Source organism: Mesoplodon bidens, assembly GCF_964165515.1.
Source record: "Mesoplodon bidens genome assembly, contig: HAP1_SCAFFOLD_310, whole genome shotgun sequence".
NCBI classification, from domain to species: domain Eukaryota; kingdom Metazoa; phylum Chordata; class Mammalia; order Artiodactyla; family Ziphiidae; genus Mesoplodon; species Mesoplodon bidens.
The window spans coordinates 7,580-28,742 of NW_027672386.1; the positions used below are offsets into that span (position 1 = coordinate 7,580).

At 38.2% G+C, this 21,163-nt stretch overlaps 1 protein-coding gene and 1 long non-coding RNA gene across 2 annotated transcripts; both read left to right on the top strand.

Annotated features, from left to right (window-relative positions):
- Positions 1–11,266: 11,266 nt before the first annotated feature.
- LOC308610274 (dual specificity protein kinase CLK4-like) lies at positions 11,267–16,310 on the top strand (the record flags this gene model as incomplete). Its single annotated transcript, XM_081259468.1, has 5 exons — positions 11,267–11,286; positions 11,328–11,643; positions 12,693–12,783; positions 13,182–13,248; positions 16,190–16,310. 5 exons carry the CDS (start codon positions 11,267–11,269, stop codon positions 16,308–16,310), a joined length of 615 nt encoding a protein of 204 aa, XP_081115594.1.
- Positions 16,311–16,443: 133 nt separating this feature from the next.
- LOC308610273 lies at positions 16,444–17,137 on the top strand. Its single transcript, XR_014014495.1, has 3 exons — positions 16,444–16,565; positions 16,772–16,866; positions 17,117–17,137. It is a non-coding gene; the product is annotated as an uncharacterized lncRNA (long non-coding RNA).
- Positions 17,138–21,163: the final 4,026 nt, after the last annotated feature.

Sequence of the window (21,163 nt, forward strand, 5' to 3'; positions counted from 1 at the left end):
GGCGGCGGCGGCGGCGGGCCGCGGCGGCCGGCGGTGGCGGCGGCGGCGGCGGCGGTGGCCGGCCGCGGCGGCCGGCGGTGGCGGCGGCGGCGGCGGCGGCGGGCCGCGGCGGCCGGCGGTGGCGGCGGCGGTGGCGGCCCACGCCCGTCTCCGAGGTCCGTGCCTTACCCGCGGCTTGTGCCTGTCTCCGGCGCTTCCCCAAGCAGCCGTCTTAATGCCCTCTCCTCGCGCACCAGGAAACAAAAGGGAAAAAAGTCTCTTGCCTCTTCAGCAGCTCCAGACCCTTTCCCCGGACTCCCTCCGGGCTAGCCGTGGTGCACTAACCCCTTCAGGCTCTCTTCCTGCCGCCAGCCCCAGTCCTCTCCCTGCGCTCCGACTGAAAGCCGATACCCGAGCCTCAGCTCCCAGCCCCGCCCGCCACGGCGGCCGAGCAGACAAGCCTCTGGGGCTGGTGTGTGCCTGAGGGCACCGGTCCTCTGTGCCAGAATCTCTCCGCTTTGCCCTCCGCACCCCTGTTGCTGTGCTCTCCTCCGCTACTCCGAAGCTTTCCCCCTCCGCCACCTGCAGTCTCTGCCCGCGAAGGGGCTTGTAGTGTGTAGAAACCTTCCCCCCTTCACGGCTCCCTCCCACTGGTGCAGGTCCCGTCCCTATCCTATTGTCTCTGTTTATTCTTTTTTTCTTTTGCCCTACCCAGGTATGTGGGGAGTTTCTTGCCTTTTGGGGGGTCTGAGGTCTTCTGTCAGCGTTCAGTAGCTGTTCTGTAGGAGTTGTTCCACGTGTAGATGAATTTCTGATGTATCTGTGGGGAGGAAGGTGATCTCCGCGTCTTACTCTTCTGCCATCTTCCTCCGGGGTCCTATATATATGGTTTAACTTAAGGATCTCTTAGACATACTTGTTCTTGTGTTAAGACAAAGTTACCAGATTAGACAGTTTTTAGGGTGTTAGTAGTAGATTCTGAGAAATTAGACAGACTTTTTATTAAATCCTCTGATACAAGGTATTCATTTTCCAGGTAACTGACTTAATAGAAAGGGCTAAGGTGCCAGGTAAGATTATTAAGCCAACTGGCCCAGGGATTCTGGGAGTAAATTTCAACCTTTGATTTTAATCCAACTTAACCCAACTGAGCAAAACAACCAAAAGCAGCTTCCATAAACAACCTACAAATATGTACTGGGTTGTACCACTGAGATACCAAAGATAGTATAAATCAGGTCCTTGTCTCCAGTCAAAGCACATAAGCCACAGAGAGTAAATAGGAGCACCATACATGTCGACCTCCTCCTGATCATGACACATTTTCAAATATTAGACCTTAATATTTAAGTGGCAGACAAGCTTGAATATTCAAAATGACACTAAAATAAGATAGCAGCAACTACAAAGCAGACTCCACTACTGGGTAACGTTGTTTTGTGATGTCTATAAATCCCTCTGTAGGGGGCCTTTCCACTTGGCTGTCTTTTAACTTTATATTGTTGTTTGAGCAAAACTGTGCACTGTCCTGACCACATTCTCTTTTAGCCTCACAAGACAAAGATCCTTCATGTGCCAGGAAAAAAGGGGAACTTTTCTTTGCTGCCAGCTTAATTTATGCCTCTATATGCCTCAAGCTGAGTCCCACTTTACCTCGCAAGATGGCCCAGTCTACTCAGATAAACATTCCAACTGATAGATGTCCCTGAAATAGTAGGTGTAATCAATTGTAGAACCAATACATTTCACACTATGGGCAAAATTGGTCATCATATTTTGGTGGTTCCAGGCACACCAGTGTGCCTTGGCCAACTGATTAAGGACCTCATCTCTAACCAGAGTAGTCAAGAGCAGGGAGATGGGTGGGAACTCATGTAGTCAGAGATAGCATCTTAGAGACAGACCTCAAAGGATGGGTAAGATTTACAATTGTAGATGCATAAATGGTGGCTATTCCAGGTGAGGAGAATAACGTCTGTTTCATTTACAGCATAAAGGATTTTCACTTCCAATTTTCCAATTATCTTTTCAACTTCACTTCTTCACTTCTTAACATGGGGTACAATCTCCATAACAATTCAATTTATCCAAAGTAGGTGGCACAAGTTTTCTACAATATTAGATCATGAAATGACAGGGCCCTCCTTTCACCTAACAAGGTACAAGGTACAAACCCACATGCTATTGGATTTATGCCTGCAAGAGTCCAACCGTGCCCTCCCAAATCTGATTTCTGACTTTCTCTTTTATCCATTGAATGTTTGTCAGAACACAAAATCCCCTTGACACTTTTCAGGACCAACCCTACCTGACTCCTTCCCAGCATTTGTCACTGTCAGCCTTTCCCTCATTTAAACCCTTCTCTCGCTTACTCTGACACCAAACTCTTGGTTCTCCTCTCCTTCTGATCATTCCTTCTCAGGCTCTTTTCCTCTGTCCCTTAAGTGCTCCCCAGGGCTCAGATTTTGGCCCTCTTCTCTCTTCTCACTCTACACGCTCACAAAGGGAAACTGTCTGGGGATCCTTAGAACTGTGAAATACCTTATTTGAGGTAAGCAAGCCCCTTAACGGGGCTCACTAGCTCTCAGACATTACTCTGCATTGGTTAAATAAAACTGACTCACAGGAATAAATAATGGGGAAAAGTTTGTTAGGGAAACTTCCAGCTACCGAATCTGCCCAGGAGGCAGGGACCACAACAGGAAAAATTTTGTAAGGAGTCTCAACTGAAACTTATTTTTTTGTTTTTATCAGGAACACAGGCCTTAAAAAGATAAGCACCTCTGAGCTTGTTTCCTAAGACATCTTATTTATCAGAATCCATTTTTAGACAGGACGTTCCAAGCGGGCTGGACTACACAATCGCGTTCACTGAGCTAACCCCAGCACCAGCCTGGGCCTAGCACCGAGCCGGTTAGGGGTTTGTCTATTGCACGGTGGCTCTGCCTGACAGTTCAGCCGTGCTGCGGCCCACTGGGGCGGGAGAGCAGGGAACGGAGCTAAGGTTGGCTCTGCTGAGAGGTGCTGCATTCAGAATAACTCCTCGAGTAGCAGCAGACACCTGCCACAGGCTTAAGTCGTCTCCTCCTGACTTCACCCAGGTTCTCCCGCAACGAAAACAATCTAAGGAGTCGCCTCAGCCACAGCACATCTCGGGGCCGGGACTGCTCTGCCCACGCAGCAGCGCGGTGGAGGGCCGGGTGCGGCCCTGACGTCACGCTTGACCCCGCCCCTTAGGGGAGGGGCGTGAGCGCGGGAGCTCTGTTACATAGGCGCCTTCGTCCTATATAAGTGGCGCTAGAGGCCGACGGTGGGGTTTTGGGGAGATGGTTTTGCCGCCATTTTGTAGGGTGTTTGTTGCAGCGACAGGGAGAGAAGACGGCGGTTTGGTGACAGTTTACCAAAGGGCCTTTTGCTTTTGAGGAGGTAAGGTTTCGGATAGGGTGTTCTGGGCTGGGCGGTTTCCCAGTCTTTTAGGTCTCGAAAGCTAGGTGTCAGAAAAACGACGGGATTCGGGGCCTCGGCGACCGGGGTTTCTTCGGGGCACAGCTCTGCTCGTGGCATTTGAAACCTAAAGTTGCCCCGGTGTCATGGTAGATTTAAAATCCAAGGGCGGAAAGGCCTCGGCTCTGCCGTTGACTCGTCTCAGAGAGGCCAGGCCACTCATATCACGGCTCCTTAGGCCCGTGACCCGTCCCGCCGATCAGAGTGAGACCCTGCAAGAGCCTCCTGGGGCAAGTGTTGTCCTAGATCAAGCCTTACTCTGGGTCCCTGGCCTCGGCCGTTTGTAGCATTCTGGGATTTTCCGAGGTCAGACTTCTGCCTCTGAGTGCGCCAAAGGCCCTGGCCAGGTGCCCTGGTGGAGAGGCAGGGGGTGGGGACTGGGCGTCTGAGGAACTGCTAGTTTGCAAGTCCAGGTGGTGGAATTTAGCTCGTGCTTGTGAGAGGTCAATACGGAGAGGCTCATCCTTTGTGCAAACTGTTTTTTTCCTAAAGTGGAGCATAGTATTGTTGCATCAGATGTGCATTTCTGATACTTTTGGATCACCCTGTCCTTGATTACTTAAATAACCGTGAAATGCTTATACTATTCTTAGGAAACAGCGCTCCAAACTGACCACGTCAACCACCTGGTCTTATTTTATAGGTATCTTTGTATGATTGTGCTCCATACATACACCCACAGGCTTCTTGTTATCCATTACATACAGTACTCTTGGAGCCATCTAATCATAACTTTAACCTATATAGATATTTTTATATAGATAACATCAAATTGTCGGGTAATATAGGGTGTTAAAGGGCAGTAGAGAATCAGGTTTCTAAGATGGATATAAACATCTGATGTTTATTGTATCTGATGTTTTTATTGAAGGACGTCCAATGATTCTAACATGTAGGATTCTTTGTTAATAAGAAATAGTGTGATAATTCTAGATAGTTTTTCTTTTTTTGTATGCGAAGGAACCTAATCTGTATAACCTGGATCTGGGATTCTTCTCTTGGCCCCCTGAGAAAATATCTCTGAACAGTAGTGGTGGTGGTGGGGGGGACAGCTTCCTAACAGCTGAATTAAATTTAAAGTAATGAACTTGGCTAGAGAAATAAAAACCTTTGGCTCTCCCAAGATGCTTATTTTAATACTTGCATATTGATAACTGTGGTTATTTAAGAATTCTGCCTTGGTGAGCTAGTTATGGCCTACTGATAGTAGAAGGAAAAAAACAAAACTGAAGCAGGCACACGTGTTTTGCAAAAAATGCATTATAATAATCATAGTAATAAACCTCAGTCATCAGATGTTGTAATTTTGCTTGCTATGATTTAAGAATGCTTAACTAAACATTTTTAAAGAGTTCCTATGTGGTTAAAATATAATTTGGGTAATTGAAGGGTTAGAAGAATTCCACTAGAAATATAATTTTTTTGATGGCTTTTCTGATGGTCTTTTGGCTCAGGTTAATTTGTAATGTCATTTATTTCAGTTTCCCATATTCAAATGACTATGTAAATCAGAATGCTCACTTATCAATTTCCAGTGAGAACCCTGACTAGAGTTTTAGGATTTTTGTTGGACCTAAGAATCAACAAGAGAAGTGAGTTAAAAGATCTAAATATTTGGTGGCTTCGGTCCCTGATGGCATGATACCTACATTTTCTTAGGGAATACCTCCCAGGAGATGCCTCATTTTAAAGTCTTTTAATTCATTTGAAATCTTTTAAATTTTTTACTTGAATTTGTTTGCTTGTTACTGAGTCATTTGGGCTAACTGAAGGAGGTTAACTAAGTTGGTTTTGCTCCATTTTACCTGTTTTCAGCTCCTTGCTGAGTTGTGAACCTCACCCTCTTCAACAGTTTGGACATCACTGTTAAAAACTTGACTGCTTTGTGAAAGAATTAAGATTTGAAGAGGCAGAATGGGATGACATTGTTAGAACACAGATCCTGATCCTGAATGGAACCTGTGAGGATGTAGTTGGAGCCAAGGAATTGTCACAATTATCTGATTTCAGTGTGACCATATTCATCCTTATAGGTTCATTTCTTTAGTCACCCCAGATCTACAACAAATATGTTTAATTTTAAGAATGGTTGCAGGATGATCTGAAAATAAACAGTCATCTCCTATATTCTATCCCTAAGTGTTTCTCTGACTTCAGTTATTTGTATCACAGTATTTCAACAAAGCTGCATGACACTTGTGATATTTGTTTTAAATTAGTTCACATTTAAAGTTAACATCAATAACTTAATAATTTGACTATATCAATAACTTAAGAGATTAGTAATAATTTACCATAGAAAGAAGGTAATGATAAAAATAAAACCAAAAAAGTTATTAATTTCTAGCTAGATATTGTTGTCTACTGAAGGCTGTAAGCCTGAATCCTGACTCTTTTTTTAAAAATGGCAGTTAGCCAGTGTTAGTTGAAGATATGCACCAAGCTGAGAATTTATCCAGAAGAATGAAAAGAAAATGCATTAAGGTCTCACAGTGTTATCATTTAGTACTAGGTGTGTATGCCACTTAGAATCATCTGACATACCAGTGGGATAGTGCCTCCATGCCTTGGGAACCATTACCTATGAAGATTTTAGAACCTGTATGACCCCATGTGCTGGTTTTTTTCTATTTAATTAATATTAATGTGAAATATTTTATTTACTAAATATAACCGTCTGTAAATTCCACAACTCACTTTTCATTTCCATTAACAGATGAGGCATTCCAGAAGAACTCACTGCCCTGACTGGGATAACAGAGAAAGCTGGGGACATGAAAGCTACAGTGGAAGTCACAAACGGAAAAGGAGATCCCACAGTAGTACACAAGAGAACAGACATTGTAAACCACATCACCAGCTTAAAGAATCTTATTGGTAAATTACGCTTGAACTAGTACCATTTTAACACTAATAGTTGTAATGACTTGTCATTAGCTTATATAGCTTTCATCTGTCAGATTGTTTTATAAATCAGTCAACAAATACTCATTCAGAAAATATTTACTGAGTGCCTCTTATATGCTAGACACTGCTGTGAATAGAACAGAGTTCCTACTCTCACATATCTGTGTACATTTGGGAGCTGTAGGAAACAGTTGCTGGAGTCCCAGCTGCCAGTAATATAGTTGTGGGAAATGAGACACACGAAAGTTAAGTAAGTGATTAAAGGACCAGTGAGTGCCTTTAACTTGTATGTAGTAGGGAGAGCTGTACATTGGGGCACTTATTTAGGGTTCCACAAATGAGAGCTAATGAAGGGTCGGGAGGAGTTCATCCAGATGGAAAAATAGCATGTGGTGTGTGAGAATGTTAAAGTGTGTTGGGGATTAGTTGCTTATACTGTATTCTACAGGTTATATTTGTAGATAAGGCCAGTGGATATGTTTGGGACTTTTAGAAGCTTGGCTGTTGTAAGAAGGACCTCATTAAAAATTTCCAATGGCATGTGTCCTGTTCTGTTGTATTCTTACCAGTGTAAAATTTGGAGGTACTACGTTTATATAGAATTGAAGGAATTTTTCAAGTTCCTAAATGATTAAACAAAGCCTAGGTGAATAGAGTTTCTTTCATTCTGTCCTCCGTTAATTTCCCTTTCTCATTTGTTTTTGGTGGTTCTATGTTTTCTTCTTGTTTTGTGCAGATGTTCCACTGGGACTGTTTGCCAGATTGCTTTCTAAATTAGCCAACTGGCATTATTTAAAAAACAGTATGCAATTTTTTTCCTTCTCCATGCCAAAACAGACTTGTTCTGTAGAACAGTGAGCTTGTTGTTAATCAGTGCAGACTAATCATTCTTCACACACTATCATATGGAGGGAAGAGGGAGAATCTATGCCAGGATTTCAATGACCTGAGCTAATTAATGTATTATACAAGAATATCTGTACCCTATATTATGATAACTACAAAATACTCTGTAAGCCTTAACATATAGTACTAACCATTCATGGATTTATTATGCATTGTATGTGTCGAAAGGAAGTGATATGAATGATGAACAGTTATTCATATTCACAATTAACCACATCAAGATGATACTGAGTCAGTGCAATAACCACTAGGCCAATAGTTTCTTCTTTGATATTGGCACCAGAGATGTCTGGTGGTAATTGCTCTCCGTAATCTGGAGTAATCTAATAGTCTTTTTCAAGATTCAAATCTTCATAAGAGTTTTTCTTTTGTAAAATTATTGGAAAAAAAATGAAAAATACAGAAGCATATAAAGAAGGTACTCTTGGTAGGATGCTAGTCCCTCATTTGGATGTAAAGTTATTTCTTCTGAAAAATATCTTTGTATACAAATCTTTGCCCCTGAATATTTCCTGAAAATAGGTTCTAAGAAGGGACAGTTTCAAGTGAAAGGGTGTGACCTCTTATAAGGCTCTTGCTACATATTCACATATTTTTCCACATATTTTTCTAGAAAGTTTGTACCAAGTTACACTCCCTACGACATGCTGTCACTAGTCTTGTGTATTTTGAAATGCCAAGAATAGTGTTTTCTTTTCATTTGAATGTTTAAATTTCTGCTGAATTTGTCCTCTGTCATGTGCTTATTGAACACTTGAATATTTTTTTAATTGAAGTCTAGTTGATTGTGAACATTATTTTTGTATTCTTAGCCTATTTTTTCTATTAAAGCATATTTTTCTTATGATTTATCAGTGCTTTTATTGTATATCAATTATCTTACCTTTTTTCCTATATATTTCAGAGTGTCTTTTCTTTCTGATTTGTAAGTAGCCTGTGAATTGCTCCCTTCCTACAAGCTTAATCAATTAATTCTACACAGGAAGACTGATGTGGCTGTGAACACTGTGAACACATTTTATATCCTTAAATGTCTTGTTGTAACATAGAGTATCAAGCCTTAAACCAGTGATTCTCAAACTTTAGTGTGAATAGAATCACTTTGGAGGTATGTTTAAAATGCATATTACCAGATTATTCAGTGAGTCTGACCTGGGGTCCAGGGATCTTCATTTTTAAAAATTCAGTATTTCGATATTGTTAATAAACAGACCACCCTTTGAGAAACACTGTTTTAAGCCCTTTAGCCTGGCATGCAAGATTTTGGATGATCTGTTCCCAGCTTATTTATTTGCCTATGTTCCCCTATGTGAAAATTGCTCTTGCTGAAATTGTCTACTTACTATTTCCTAAGTAACATGTAGACAAACTCATCTCTAAACCATTCTGGCTAAAAGTACTCTATAAATGTAAGATGGTCATATGCCATTTTTCTTTCCTGGCACCACTTCTACTTCCTACTTTATCCAAATCCTGATGTCCCTATAATATGCAACTCTTCCCTTCTTTTTCACGAAATCTTCCCTGACCATTTTAAGCATTATGAGTTTTTTCTCCTAAGCACTCATATCCAGGCTTTCGGCATTTCCTGCATGGTTGAGTTTTGTTTTATTTTTGTGTGAGTAATCTCAAATTGAACAGTTATTTGTTGGCAGGGATTTTGCCTCATATATTTTTTTATCTTCCACAGGACCTGTGTGGAAATAGAAACGAATGCCCATAGCCTCATTAGTCTTGGCTGTTTTAAAGAACTACAGTGAAATATTCACTGGACATTCAGTGACTATTTTTAGAAATTCAATCAGTCTGTTCATCCTGTTCACTCTGTCCATATAGCCTTTATAATTCTGTAGACTTTGTTTATATAATCTCTAAGGCTCGGTTGTTGTAGCCTGAAGAGGTCCTCATCTTTTTAGTTTATCCTCATAGTATTACTTCACTCCATGTTTGTTATTCTATAGATTATTTATGGATTATCAGCAGCTCTAATTTCATGCACTAGTCCCGCTAAGGATTATTAGTGTTAGAGTTTTCCGATACATTTTAGACTTTTATGGGAAGGATGCCTTACAGAATTAAACAGATGCCCTTTAGAGTATGGTAATTTCTAGTTTGACGTATTGTAGATCTCTCCCTTAACGGTTCCAAGCAACTGATCAGATCCCTGACTTAGACCCAGATTTAGACCCTAATATCCTGAGTTGGTTCTCCAATGGCTAGAACTTAAGGCTGACACTGGGGAAAGGGGGTTTCTGCATCTCCCCAGCCTGGATTTGATGCCAGCCCTGTTGAGTAGCAGTTTTAGAGATGCTTCTTCATTATTTTTGCATAAACCAGCCTCCTGAGAAAAAAGAATGACAACATATTCTGGAAAAAGAACGAGGTTAGTGAGGGCAGTCTAGTTAACATCTGTCACTCCATTGCTTGTCAGGATTATTTTAGCTGGTGTGTCTGACTGGGCAGGTGGCCCCTCTCTCCCTCAGTGCTCCATGTGCATCCCTCTTGAATCTTCACACTGTTGAAAAGGATACTCATCCCAGGTACAGAGGGGGACAGGAAACTGGGTCAGTTGACTCTGTCTTTTTCTTTCCATCAAATCAAGGCTACTTAACTGGAATCCATTGACTTCCTGAGGTCCATGATCTCTGAAATTCCTTGCCAAGTTTTGTTTACGCATTTGTGCATTTCTTAGGGGAGAGGGTCCATACCTCTCAATTAGATTTTCAAAAGGATCTGTAGATTCAGCAGTTAAGCACTATGGGGCTTACCTGGTGGCACAGTGGTTGACAGTCCGCCTGCTGATGCAGGGGATGCAGGTTTGTGTCCCGGTCCGGGAGGATCCCACATGCCATGGAGCGGCTAGGCCCATGAGCGATGGCTGCTGGGCATGTGCATCCGGAGCCTGTGCTCCACAATGGGAGAGGCCACAACAGTGAGAGGCCTGCGTACCGCAAAAAAAATAAATAAATAAATAAAAGAAGTTAAGCACTATGGCACCAGATGATGCTGTTTTCCCTGAATTCTTGTCTATTTCACAAGCAGGAGTGACAGGAAATTCAAAATGCAAAGGGAAGTAGGGGGTTGGGAAATCCTAAGCAAGCAATTACTAGAACCTTTTCTCATTTGAGGGGTATATATTTTAGATATTTTTGGCACATGAAGCAGCCTTCAAAAACTGTGTTGTCTATTTCTCAGAAAGATACAGGAAGCTCGAAATAGAGGAGAGGAGATGGAATAGGTGGTGTGTATAATAATACTGGCACATACAATAGGATTTAGTATGTGCTCTACAACCATGGCAAATCGTTTTCCTTCTAGGGATCTCAGTGTAGTCATCTGTAAAATGAAAGGCCTGAAATATATTTAAGATTCCTTTTAGCTCTAATACACCTTTTGTGAAAGAACTCTGTGTGCCAGAGATACCTAACTTACATTAAGAAGGAAAGGAATCCTGTTTTGCCTGCCTCATGTTGTGTGTGGCTCTGCAAAAAGGAAGAGAGCTTAGTTACAGATGCATATATCATAAGATTGATGAATTTCAGAAGAGCAGTTTTGTGAATTTTTGGTCTTAACTTTCACCAGAAGGTAAAGGGACACTTAATCAAGTAAACACTGAATAAGTTGAATGATTTGACCCAAGGTTTGTTCCTTCATAGCAGTATATATTAATAGAGATATATGTACCCATTTGCTTGTTGGTTAAAGTAAAATTATTTAAGTTTTGTGAGTTAAGTATAAATTCTATTTCATCAATTTGTATTTTTTTCTTTTATTGAGTTAGCTGTTGAAACCAGGAATTCTTGAGAGAATGTTTTATTTTAACCACGTTAAAATGTGGTTAAACGTTAAAATGTTCTAGAATGAAGAGAGTAATTTTAAATCCTGTAATGTGTTTGCAGTCATTATTTAGAAGCAAGGTTCTTCAATGAGAGATATTATCGGGACCAGAGATACATTGATGAATACAGAAATGACTACTGCAAAAGATATGTTCTTAATATTGATGAATACAGAAATGACTACTGCAAAAGATATGTTCCTAACATTGATGAACACAGAAATGACTACTGCAAAAGATATGTTCCTAACATTGATGAATACAGAAATGACTACTGCAAAAGATATGTTCCTAACATTGATGAATACAGAAATGACTACTGCAAAATATATGTTCCTAACATTGATGAATACAGAAATGACTACTGCAAAAGATATGTTCCTAGACGTTATCACAGAGACGTTGAAAGCAGTTATCGAATCCACTGCAGTAAATCTTCAGTCCGAAGCTGGAGAAGCAGTCCTAAAAAGAAGCGTAATAGACAATGTTCAAGTAATCAGTCACGTTCGGTATGATTGATTTTGTTTTTATTTTGGGTGGATACTTATTTGTGTGTAAAAGCTCTTACTGAGCCAATAAGTTTGAAAAAGTTTATAATAGTATATGAATATAATTGTGTTTATATTACTTGAATCCTTAAAGGAAACTTCCAAATTCTTACAACTAATCTGCATTTATTAGTTAGTCCTCATTTGCCCACATTTACTCATTTTCTGCAGACGAGATCATGAGGTTCTTGATTTTAATGTTAAAAATATTTTTATCTTTTATAACATAATCATACGAAAAGATGAAGCACCCATCTTTTCTTTCATCTTAAACATTTTTTACTTTAAAAGAAACCCCTTTCCCAGTACTTGGAGACAAATGTAGAAAGTTGCACTGGTGGATACTTACCCTGTGTATAGCACAATCTGCAATTAGTTCCATTGGAGCTCTGAAAGTGGGTGCTGAAGGGGAAATTATTGTCCAGAAAGCCTGCCTTTTTTTTACACTCATGAATCTTCACTTGTTTGCAGTAAACTATGAATTATTATTTTCCTCCCCAAGTTTTCTTCAGTAGAACTATCATTGATTAGATCAAACATTGACATTAGCCTTTATTTTCCCCTTTTATTTTAATAAGTATGTTTAAAAATATTGCTCAGTATCAATTTGAACTAATCTTGACATTTTAAAACATTTTCCTGCCAAACTAGACATTTCAACTCACAGCATAGGCTATTTTATAACGAGATTAATAGATCATGACATTGCATTCTTTAAATTTCAGACTTCAATTAAGTCAGTATTTTAGAGACAATTGTGTTGTTTTTTCTATTGCCACTTTAAGTAACTTATCTGAAAATCTTGCCATGTTTTTCTTCTGTAACATAAACTGTGTCCTGTGAATTTCTGGGGACTGAATTTGAAATTGCTCCTGCCAACTGTTCGTGGCCTGGTTCTTATCTGAATGCCTGAATATCTCCCCGCTGAATGAATTGCATATTCTGCCCTGAATTCACTCTGCTATATTGATTGGCTGGACGATCTTGGTGCTGCCCACTTGCCATTCCAGAAGAGCCACCAAAGGAAAAGATCCAGGAGTATAGAAGATGATGAAGAGGGTCACCTTATCTGTCAAAGTGGAGACGTTCTAAAAGCAAGATGTATAGAATATTTTTCAACACTTTTTAAACTTTGCAGACAGAATAATCTTTTTAAGAATAGTTTGTCAGCGGGGGGCTAAAGAACTCTTCATAGCTTTTTTGTTTTGTTTTTTGTGGGTTTGTTTGTTGTTCTTTTGTATTTCTTCTTTTCTATAGAGTTTAAATATTTCTACTCTAAAGTTCCAAAATAATCAGTGGAATTTGAGATTAGAGCCAGAAAGATAGCTCTATCTAAGTTATTTTTGTAGCAGCTGAAAATAAAATAATTTGAGTGCTGGAACCTTAATTATGCTTTAATAGAGAGCATTTGAAAAAATTCCACACTTAAGCATTCATTATTTGAGTAACTGATAATTTGTACTCATGTACTTACACTTCTTTCTCCCCCCTCACTTTAGATGAAATCGTGAACACTTTGGGAGAAGGGACCTTTGGCAGAGTTGTAGAGTGCATTGATCATGGCATGTAAGTTTGTTGTTTTTCTTTTTTGAACATTCTGATATTTTTGGTGGAGAAGGATCCATAATTTAGATGAAATGGAATTTAAGTGGTAGCTATGTGTTTTCCTGGGAGGTATAAGTATTCAAAAGTTCTTGAACTGTGTATGATTTATTTACCATAAGTATGGATTTTGACCAAGAATGCTGAAAATTTTTATCAGATGGAGTTCATTGAAATTAATGTCAGTGTTCAAGTGAAGACTTTCCCAGAACTTAGGTCCTTGGCTTTCTATAAGAGATTTGGAGTGCTTTACCCTACTTTTGAATTGCAGAGACAATAAATTAGCATGTCTAATCTTCTTGGTTGAAAAAGTTTTATTTCCAAAGGATAATATTTGCACGTTAGGATTAGCTTCTCAAACTATAAATAAATTATATTACTTGAAGCCTACAGAATAAAGTCCAGATTCTTTAATGAGTTATACTAAACTTTTTGTTATTTGACCCTCTCTGCTTCATTTTCATGTTTTCCTCTAGGATCTCTATTCTGCGGTTGCAAATTTTTTTGTAAGTGAACGTCTTACAACAGTTTAGTGGAAACTGCACATTTCTAAATTGACATCTCAACTTTTCATCATAAAATAGTTGAGGATGTAATTTCCAGCTTATTGTAAATGCTGATTTAAAAAAAACATATTTCTCTTTCTAAATATGTTTGGGGGAATCTAAATACAACAGCTTGATACCTCCTGTCATCCATGAACAAACTTTGCTTGAATACTTAGAAATGCTTTATCTTGAACTTAACTTTTACTTCTCTTTTCATAAAGAATATTATCCTAAATGTCTTTTATTATCACCCTTTCCTCTCTATGACAAAAATGTGAACATAAAGTAAAATTTTAAGATATTTTGAAATACTTTGACTTAGGAAAGTTGCTAAGAATTCCCATCTCTTCTTCACCCAGATTCCACAAATGTTAACATTTTACAGTGTTTAATCATTCTCTATATTTACATGTTATATGTATTTTCAAGTTTTGCCAGCTTATCTACAACCTGATTCACATTTCACTAGTTGTCCCATTTAGGTCTTTTAAAAATTTCTTGAGGTTCCAAGACTTGAGTATTTGAGATATTCCAATGAATAGTATTCAATTGATCAAGTACAAATCTGTTACAAATTTTGATACTTATTAGACCTAAAACATACAATGTAATTGAAAATATATCTTTTATTGAGATGGTTGGGGCCTTTAAAAAATGAGTTCCTGTGTGCATAGATAAATCTTACTGTTTTAACATTAAGTTTCCATTTTTCTTTTTTTTTTAACTGACAAGTAATATGAAAGCTTATAAGTTTAAGGTGTATAACGTTGGTTTGAAACATTTATATACTGCAATATGATTACTATAGTAGCATTAGCTAACACCATTATCCATTTTTCATTTTTATAGCTATTAGCACTGTTCATTTTTATAGCATATTAGCACTTAGAAAACTTGTCCATACGATGAAATAGATGAGACTAGAAGAAGTTTTGTCACAGCAGTTGTATAGTAATTCTTTTAAGTCTTGAGATATATGCTATACATCATAGGGAGATAAATCATTAAAAATTTATTTTGATGATTATATATCAGCCCACAACTTCATTGGGACCTTGTCAAAAGAAATGAGTTTGGAATAGGTTTGCTATCCAGCCACTAGAAAAATTTTTGCCTCAAAGAATTTTTTTTCTTTTTTATAAACAGCCTGGTGCACAAACCTTGCCATATTAATTTCACGTGCATGGGGTTCTCTTTTGTAATGTGGGAAGGCCATAGTGAAAAATGCAGGGTTGACTGCTGGCTTGTATTCAAGAATATCAGGTTTAGAAGAGAGGACAGAAGGAAGCTGAAGATTTGGAAATCCTTTTCCTCAAAATCATTTACAGCTTTTTTTTTTTTGGCCATGCCACGTGGCTTGCGGGATCTCAGCTCCCCGACCAGGGATTGAACCTGGGCCCACGGCAGTGAAAGCTCATGTCATACACCACTGGACCACCAGGGAATTCCCTCTGCACTTTTCAGGAAGTACTACAGATGCCCCGGTCTAAAACACGCTGCCATACATTGTTGCTATTTATACCTATTCGCATCAGTGAATGCACTAAACATTTTTTTGGCTTGATGACTTATTGATGGTGTCTCCTTTGCCAGAATTATCTAACAAACTGATAGTTGTCTTTCTTCTCTGAGGAAGTCTGAGCTCCCCTAACTCTGATGGTTATGCTCTTTCTTCTCTCTATTCCTTATACCAGGCACTTCTAACCTTATGATAAGTTGTTCAAGTGTCTGTCTTTTCCATTAGTCTGTGAGGTACATGGGACAAGCTCTTTTTAACAGTGATTCCAATGCAACATCTGGCACAGTCTCTCTAGCCTGGTGAATGAGTAAATGTTTTCAGCAGTAGTATGTTCAAGGTTTATATTTTTATCCTTTTTAAAAAAAAACTACTTATAAAATCTAGGTAAATTTAAACTTTTGGAAACAAACATTAATGTTCATAAGTATTAAGAGAAATCATCACTCTGTATAATGTATATTTTGTCATAATGTTTTGAAAAAATGTTTATAGATCTGCTATAATATACCCTGAAAGATTATTTAGGAAAATAGCATAGAGTGATTGGTACTTAACAAGATGATGCTTTAGAGCAGGTGTCCCCAACCCCTGGGCCGTGGACTGGTAGGAACTGGGCCTAACAGCAGGAGGTGAGCAGTGGGCGAGCGAGTGAAACTTCATCTGCTGCTCCCCATAGCTTGCATTACCACCTGAACCATCACACCCTCCCCCCAACCATGGAAAAATTGTCTTCCATGAAAACGGTCCCTGGTGCCCAAAAGGTTGGTGACAGCTGCTTTAGAGGATATATGTCTTCAACGCCCTTCTGTACATTTACCATTTTCATTTTGTTTTAAAGGGGTGGCATACATGTAGCAGTGAAAATCATAAAAAATATGGGACAATATCATGAAGCAGCTCATTCAGAAATCGAAGTATTAGAGCATTTAAATAGTACTGATCCCAATAATGTCTTGTAAGTAATAAACTTGGAACTGTGATCCATTATGTTACATGAAATAATCAGAATTCTGTGAACTGAATTATTTGTATTCTGATCTGTTTCAGCCGATGTGTCCGGATGCTAGAATGGTTTGATCATCATGGTCATATTTGTATTGTGTTCGAACTCCTGGGACTTAGTACCTATGATTTCATTAAAGAAAATAGCTTTCTGCCATTTCAAATTGACCATATCAGGCAAATAGCATATCAGATCTGTCAGTCAATAAATTGTAAGTATACTTGTTAAATTTTTAAATACCAGTAAATTAAAGGTTTTATTGGACAAGCAACATATCAAACCATTGTCACTAAAAATGCACGTTGCAAGTAAAGATGAAACCACTTTTGATCCCTACCTCTACTACTAATTCTCCTTTCCCCCGGTACAGATTAAATTTGTAAGTGAAACTAATAATGTCTTTTTGTTCTTTTGTAGTTTTGCATCATAATAAATTAACCCATACAGATCTGAAGCCTGAAAATATTTTATTTGTGGAGTCTGACTATGTAGTCAAGTATAATTCAAAAATGGTAAGTTACACTTGTTTTAATTTTGGTAGTTGTCTTTAAAATTAATTTAGCTTGGTGATCCTTGGATGAGGAATTTTACCTTTGAGGCTTATTATATCCTGACGTTTAACCCAAAAAGGGTAATCTTTTGCCTTTCTCATGGGGTTATTTTGAAAATCAAAAAGAGAATTCATGTGCAAGCCTTTTGGATAGTGCTATAAAATATTTCATATCTTTATTGATCTTTGTGATTACTTAACTGTATCTCTAGAAACGTGATGAACGCACACTGCAAAACACAGATATCAAAATTGTTGACTTAGGAAGTGCAACATACGATGATGAACATCATAGCACTTTGGTATCTACACGGCATTACAGAGCTCCAGAGGTCATTTTGGGTTAGTAGATACCAGACTTCCTGATATTTTAATTGAAAAAGAGATATTTTGTTCTCTATAGCTTTTATTGGGGGGCAGGTAGTTGGGGGATAGCTGTAATTTTCTTAGCAGTGTACAGAAAATGTTTTCTGTTTTCATAAAAGCTGTCTGGAAATTGCTATAAATATTTTTCCTGAGTGGGAAAAATGTGATATCATCTGTAAAGATATTCCAGGTGGTGGTTCTTTTTGAACAAGTCAGTCTTACAAGATCATAAGAGAACAAGCTGTATTGGCTAAGTCCATGACAGCAGTGTGATTTTGAAGTGATGTGGGGACCTCTTTTCGTCTCATCACAAAGCATGGTGCTGGGGAAAATGGTAAAGATTTGGCTGGCAGACGTCTAGATGTAGGGTGGATGGAGGTTAAGAGGAGAAAAAGAGGGGCTAGTCTAAGAGGAGAGCTTTGATCATCTTTGACGTGGGAAAGCATGGAAAGGAAAATTAGTTAAGGTGCAGGGTTTTTCAATATTAATAAAAGGGAACTCAGTGAGGGAGAGCGCATCTTATGCCTCAAAATTGAAAAGTTCGAGACCGAGTCATGTTGATAGAGCAAGGAAGTCAGAGATGGATTTGGGGGCTTGGAGACAGTGGGAAAAATTCAGATCAGGTGATATTGGGAGATAGTTAAATGGTATAGGCATATTACTTCACCAAAAGTAACTTTCAACCGAGGTTGGATAGTAAAACATCTTTGTGGAATCAGTCTTTTCCACTTTTTACCTTTTGTCTAAGAGGACTTGGTAGTTGAGAATATGAGTGTGAGAGCAAACTAATGATGTTTACCTAGAGTAAATAATTAGTAAAAGGGACAGGAAATTAAGAATAGTTTGTAGTGCTGGCTAGTAGAACTTTCCATGATGATAGAAATGTTGTATATCTGCACTATCCAACATGGTAGCCATTAGTAGCCACACGTAGACTACTGTGTACTTTCAGTATAGCCAGTGTGACTGAGGAACTGAATTTTAAATTAATTAAACTTTTCGATTTAAATAACCACATGTGGCTAGTGGCTACCACATAGGATAGCACAGGTTTGGAGCTCATCTTTGAGAGTGATGTTACTAGGATTTCTGCTTAGTATGGTCTGAAAGAAGCTGCTGTGTTGCAGTAGTTTAGAAAATGTATTCATGGTTGAGGACTGAAGGCTGCAATGAAGGTAAAAGAATAGAGTGTGGGAAGAGATTGTGGACAGAGAGGTGTTTTCAGAGCTTAAAAAGAGATAACTTGCTGTGTTTTATCAATTTTAAGAAGAAGATTTTTCTCCACATTTTAACATGTGAGGAAACATAAGACAAAACGGCATTTTTTCTTGGTTATTGGTTCATAAAACAGTGGTGTATCTTACAGTTAGTTAATGGCCTCCTCCTAGATTGTGTAAGATACAGTGATTCCTAGTAATAATACAGTCCCATGTGTGACCAGGCTGGGGATAGTTGATATAAATCTGAAATTGGGGTTATTGGTGTTTAGGAAAAGAAACGAACAGATGGGAAGATTAGAAGGGTTCTTTGTGTGTTTGTGAAGTGTTACTCCTGAGGATGAAGGCAGAATTAGGTTGAAGAGGAAGATGTTGTCAGGTGCCACCACTGAGGAGGGCAGTTGGTCTCATGACTTGGGTGTTGGTAGTAAACAGAAGTTGGTAAAAGTGAATGATGTGAAATTCCAAAGAGTATGAGAGCTGAGCCATAAGAGAATGAGGTAGTTTACAGTCACTTGGGAGAAAGCTGGACTGGGAGACAGGAGTGGCTGGAAAAGAAAACTTTCATCTTAGATCCAAGCTCTATCATTTGCAGATTTTGTATGTGTTACTGTAAGTAGAAACCATGCTCCATTATCCTTTTGTTCAAGTGATAAGTACCATGAGGGTTAACAAAAATGGCTAAATCATAGTCAAGTTCCTTGAATATATTGTTTCTTCCTTTGTCTTTAAATTCAGTAATGTTACTGAAAGTAATTGAAATGTCTTTTAAAGTACGTTTTATTTGTACATTATTTTTTTATTAAAAACTTAATCTATAAAAGGTTAAAACATCTGTATGGTTTACTCTTTTCCTTTCTAATTAGATAGAGACTTAAGGCTAGGTGTTTTTTTCTTTTCTGCATAATGTTACTATTGAGAATTCTGAAGGAGAAAGTATATATGATCATGTATAGACAACCTGAAAGTACATATATAGATACCTCTCTATGTGAACTTTAAATATCTGTATAATTCTGCTTATGGGTGACACTGCTTATAATATCCATTATAATTCTTACATAATTTATGTGACACTACTATTTCTTTTAAGGGAAGAAATAAACTCAGATATCAAGCTGATGGTAATTGATAAGGGGTTAGTAATTACACTCTGAGGATAATTATTGACCTATGTTTGCACTAATAAAATGTAAAATTTCATAGAACAACCATTAAGTGGTTATAACAGTGCTCCTCATTGCACAAGCAATTCAGAGACTATGGAATATTTGCTAACCCCTCTTACTTTCCATAAAATGCCTCCTCCCCCAGGTTAAAATACTGTAAGTTGATACAAGGATATGGAGGACTCTGAAAGCATACTGAATAATGTTTGGTATAAAACTAAAAATGTAAACCCTGAATTTACTATCATATTCTCCTAAATGGGCTATATAAAGAGAGCACCCACATAGGAAAAGATATTGTGTATTGGCAATTAAAAATGGTTGCATAATAAAATGTTTGGTTTTGTTTTTAAATAGCTTTAGGTTGGTCTCAGCCATGTGATGTTTGGAGCATAGGTTGTATTCTTATTGAATATTACCTTGGTTTCACAGTCTTTCAGGTATGTATTTAGTAAATGTTACTTACTGATTCATAATGAGCTTTAATGTTAAAGGCATGTTAAAGTTTTTGTTTCCATATTGGAAAGTTGCCATAGTGTCATTATTCTTAAGATGTAAACTTCCATGTGCAAAATAGTCATCCTTCTCTAAAACCATAGTTGAATGAAATACTCTCAGTGAATGGTCATAATTCATTCTGCATGTGGAGCTTTTAAACACATGGTCCATATTGACTTCATATGATCCAGTTTATTGTGATGCTCCTTCATAAATTTACATTAGTGTTACTATGGTCAGTTTTAATTCAGCTCTGGTAATGTTGCACATTTATTAAAAGAATTCAGAAACAGTAAGATGTATTAAGCATGTATGACACCCTAGGCACATTTCTAAGCACTGTGTGTATAAAAATGAAAAGACAGCATCTCTCTCCTCAAGGAAGACATACACAGAATAGACATGGGATAACGTACAGTACAATGTGATACTTGCTATAATGGAACAATGTAGAAGGGAACCCAGAAAAGGTGAACAGTTAAGTTTCCTTAGAGAAGGCATCACTGAGGAGTAGGGAGTTTAATCCAAGCTATAAGGAAAAGTAAGAGTTTGTCAGAAAACTAGAGTGTGTGATGGCCATATCAGGAAGAAATGGTATTCATAAATGCAAGAGGCATAAAGGAAGCTACTCTAGTTGAGGAAGGATGAATAGTGCTGCCGGAGTGTCTTGGATAAATAGGAAAATGGTGTGAGTAGGCAAGTACTGATTCATAGTGGATTTGTTTGCCATAGAAAGGTATTTGTTTTATCCTAGGAGTCAGTGGTTTCCAAATGTAGACCGGTCTAAAATGAAAATGATTTTGTAGGGTTGCCGTTCTGGCTTTCATTTAGAAATTATCTCTCCTCTTTTTTTTTGGTATTAAAATGTTCTTTCTATGAAATGATAATAGTTATTGGCTTACTTGGCAGAACAAAAAGGAGAAAATATTATTTAGGTCTCTACTTGTTTTGCTCATAATTTTGCTTATGTCGGAAAACTAAAAGTCTTGAAAGCTTCAAGTGGTGTAAC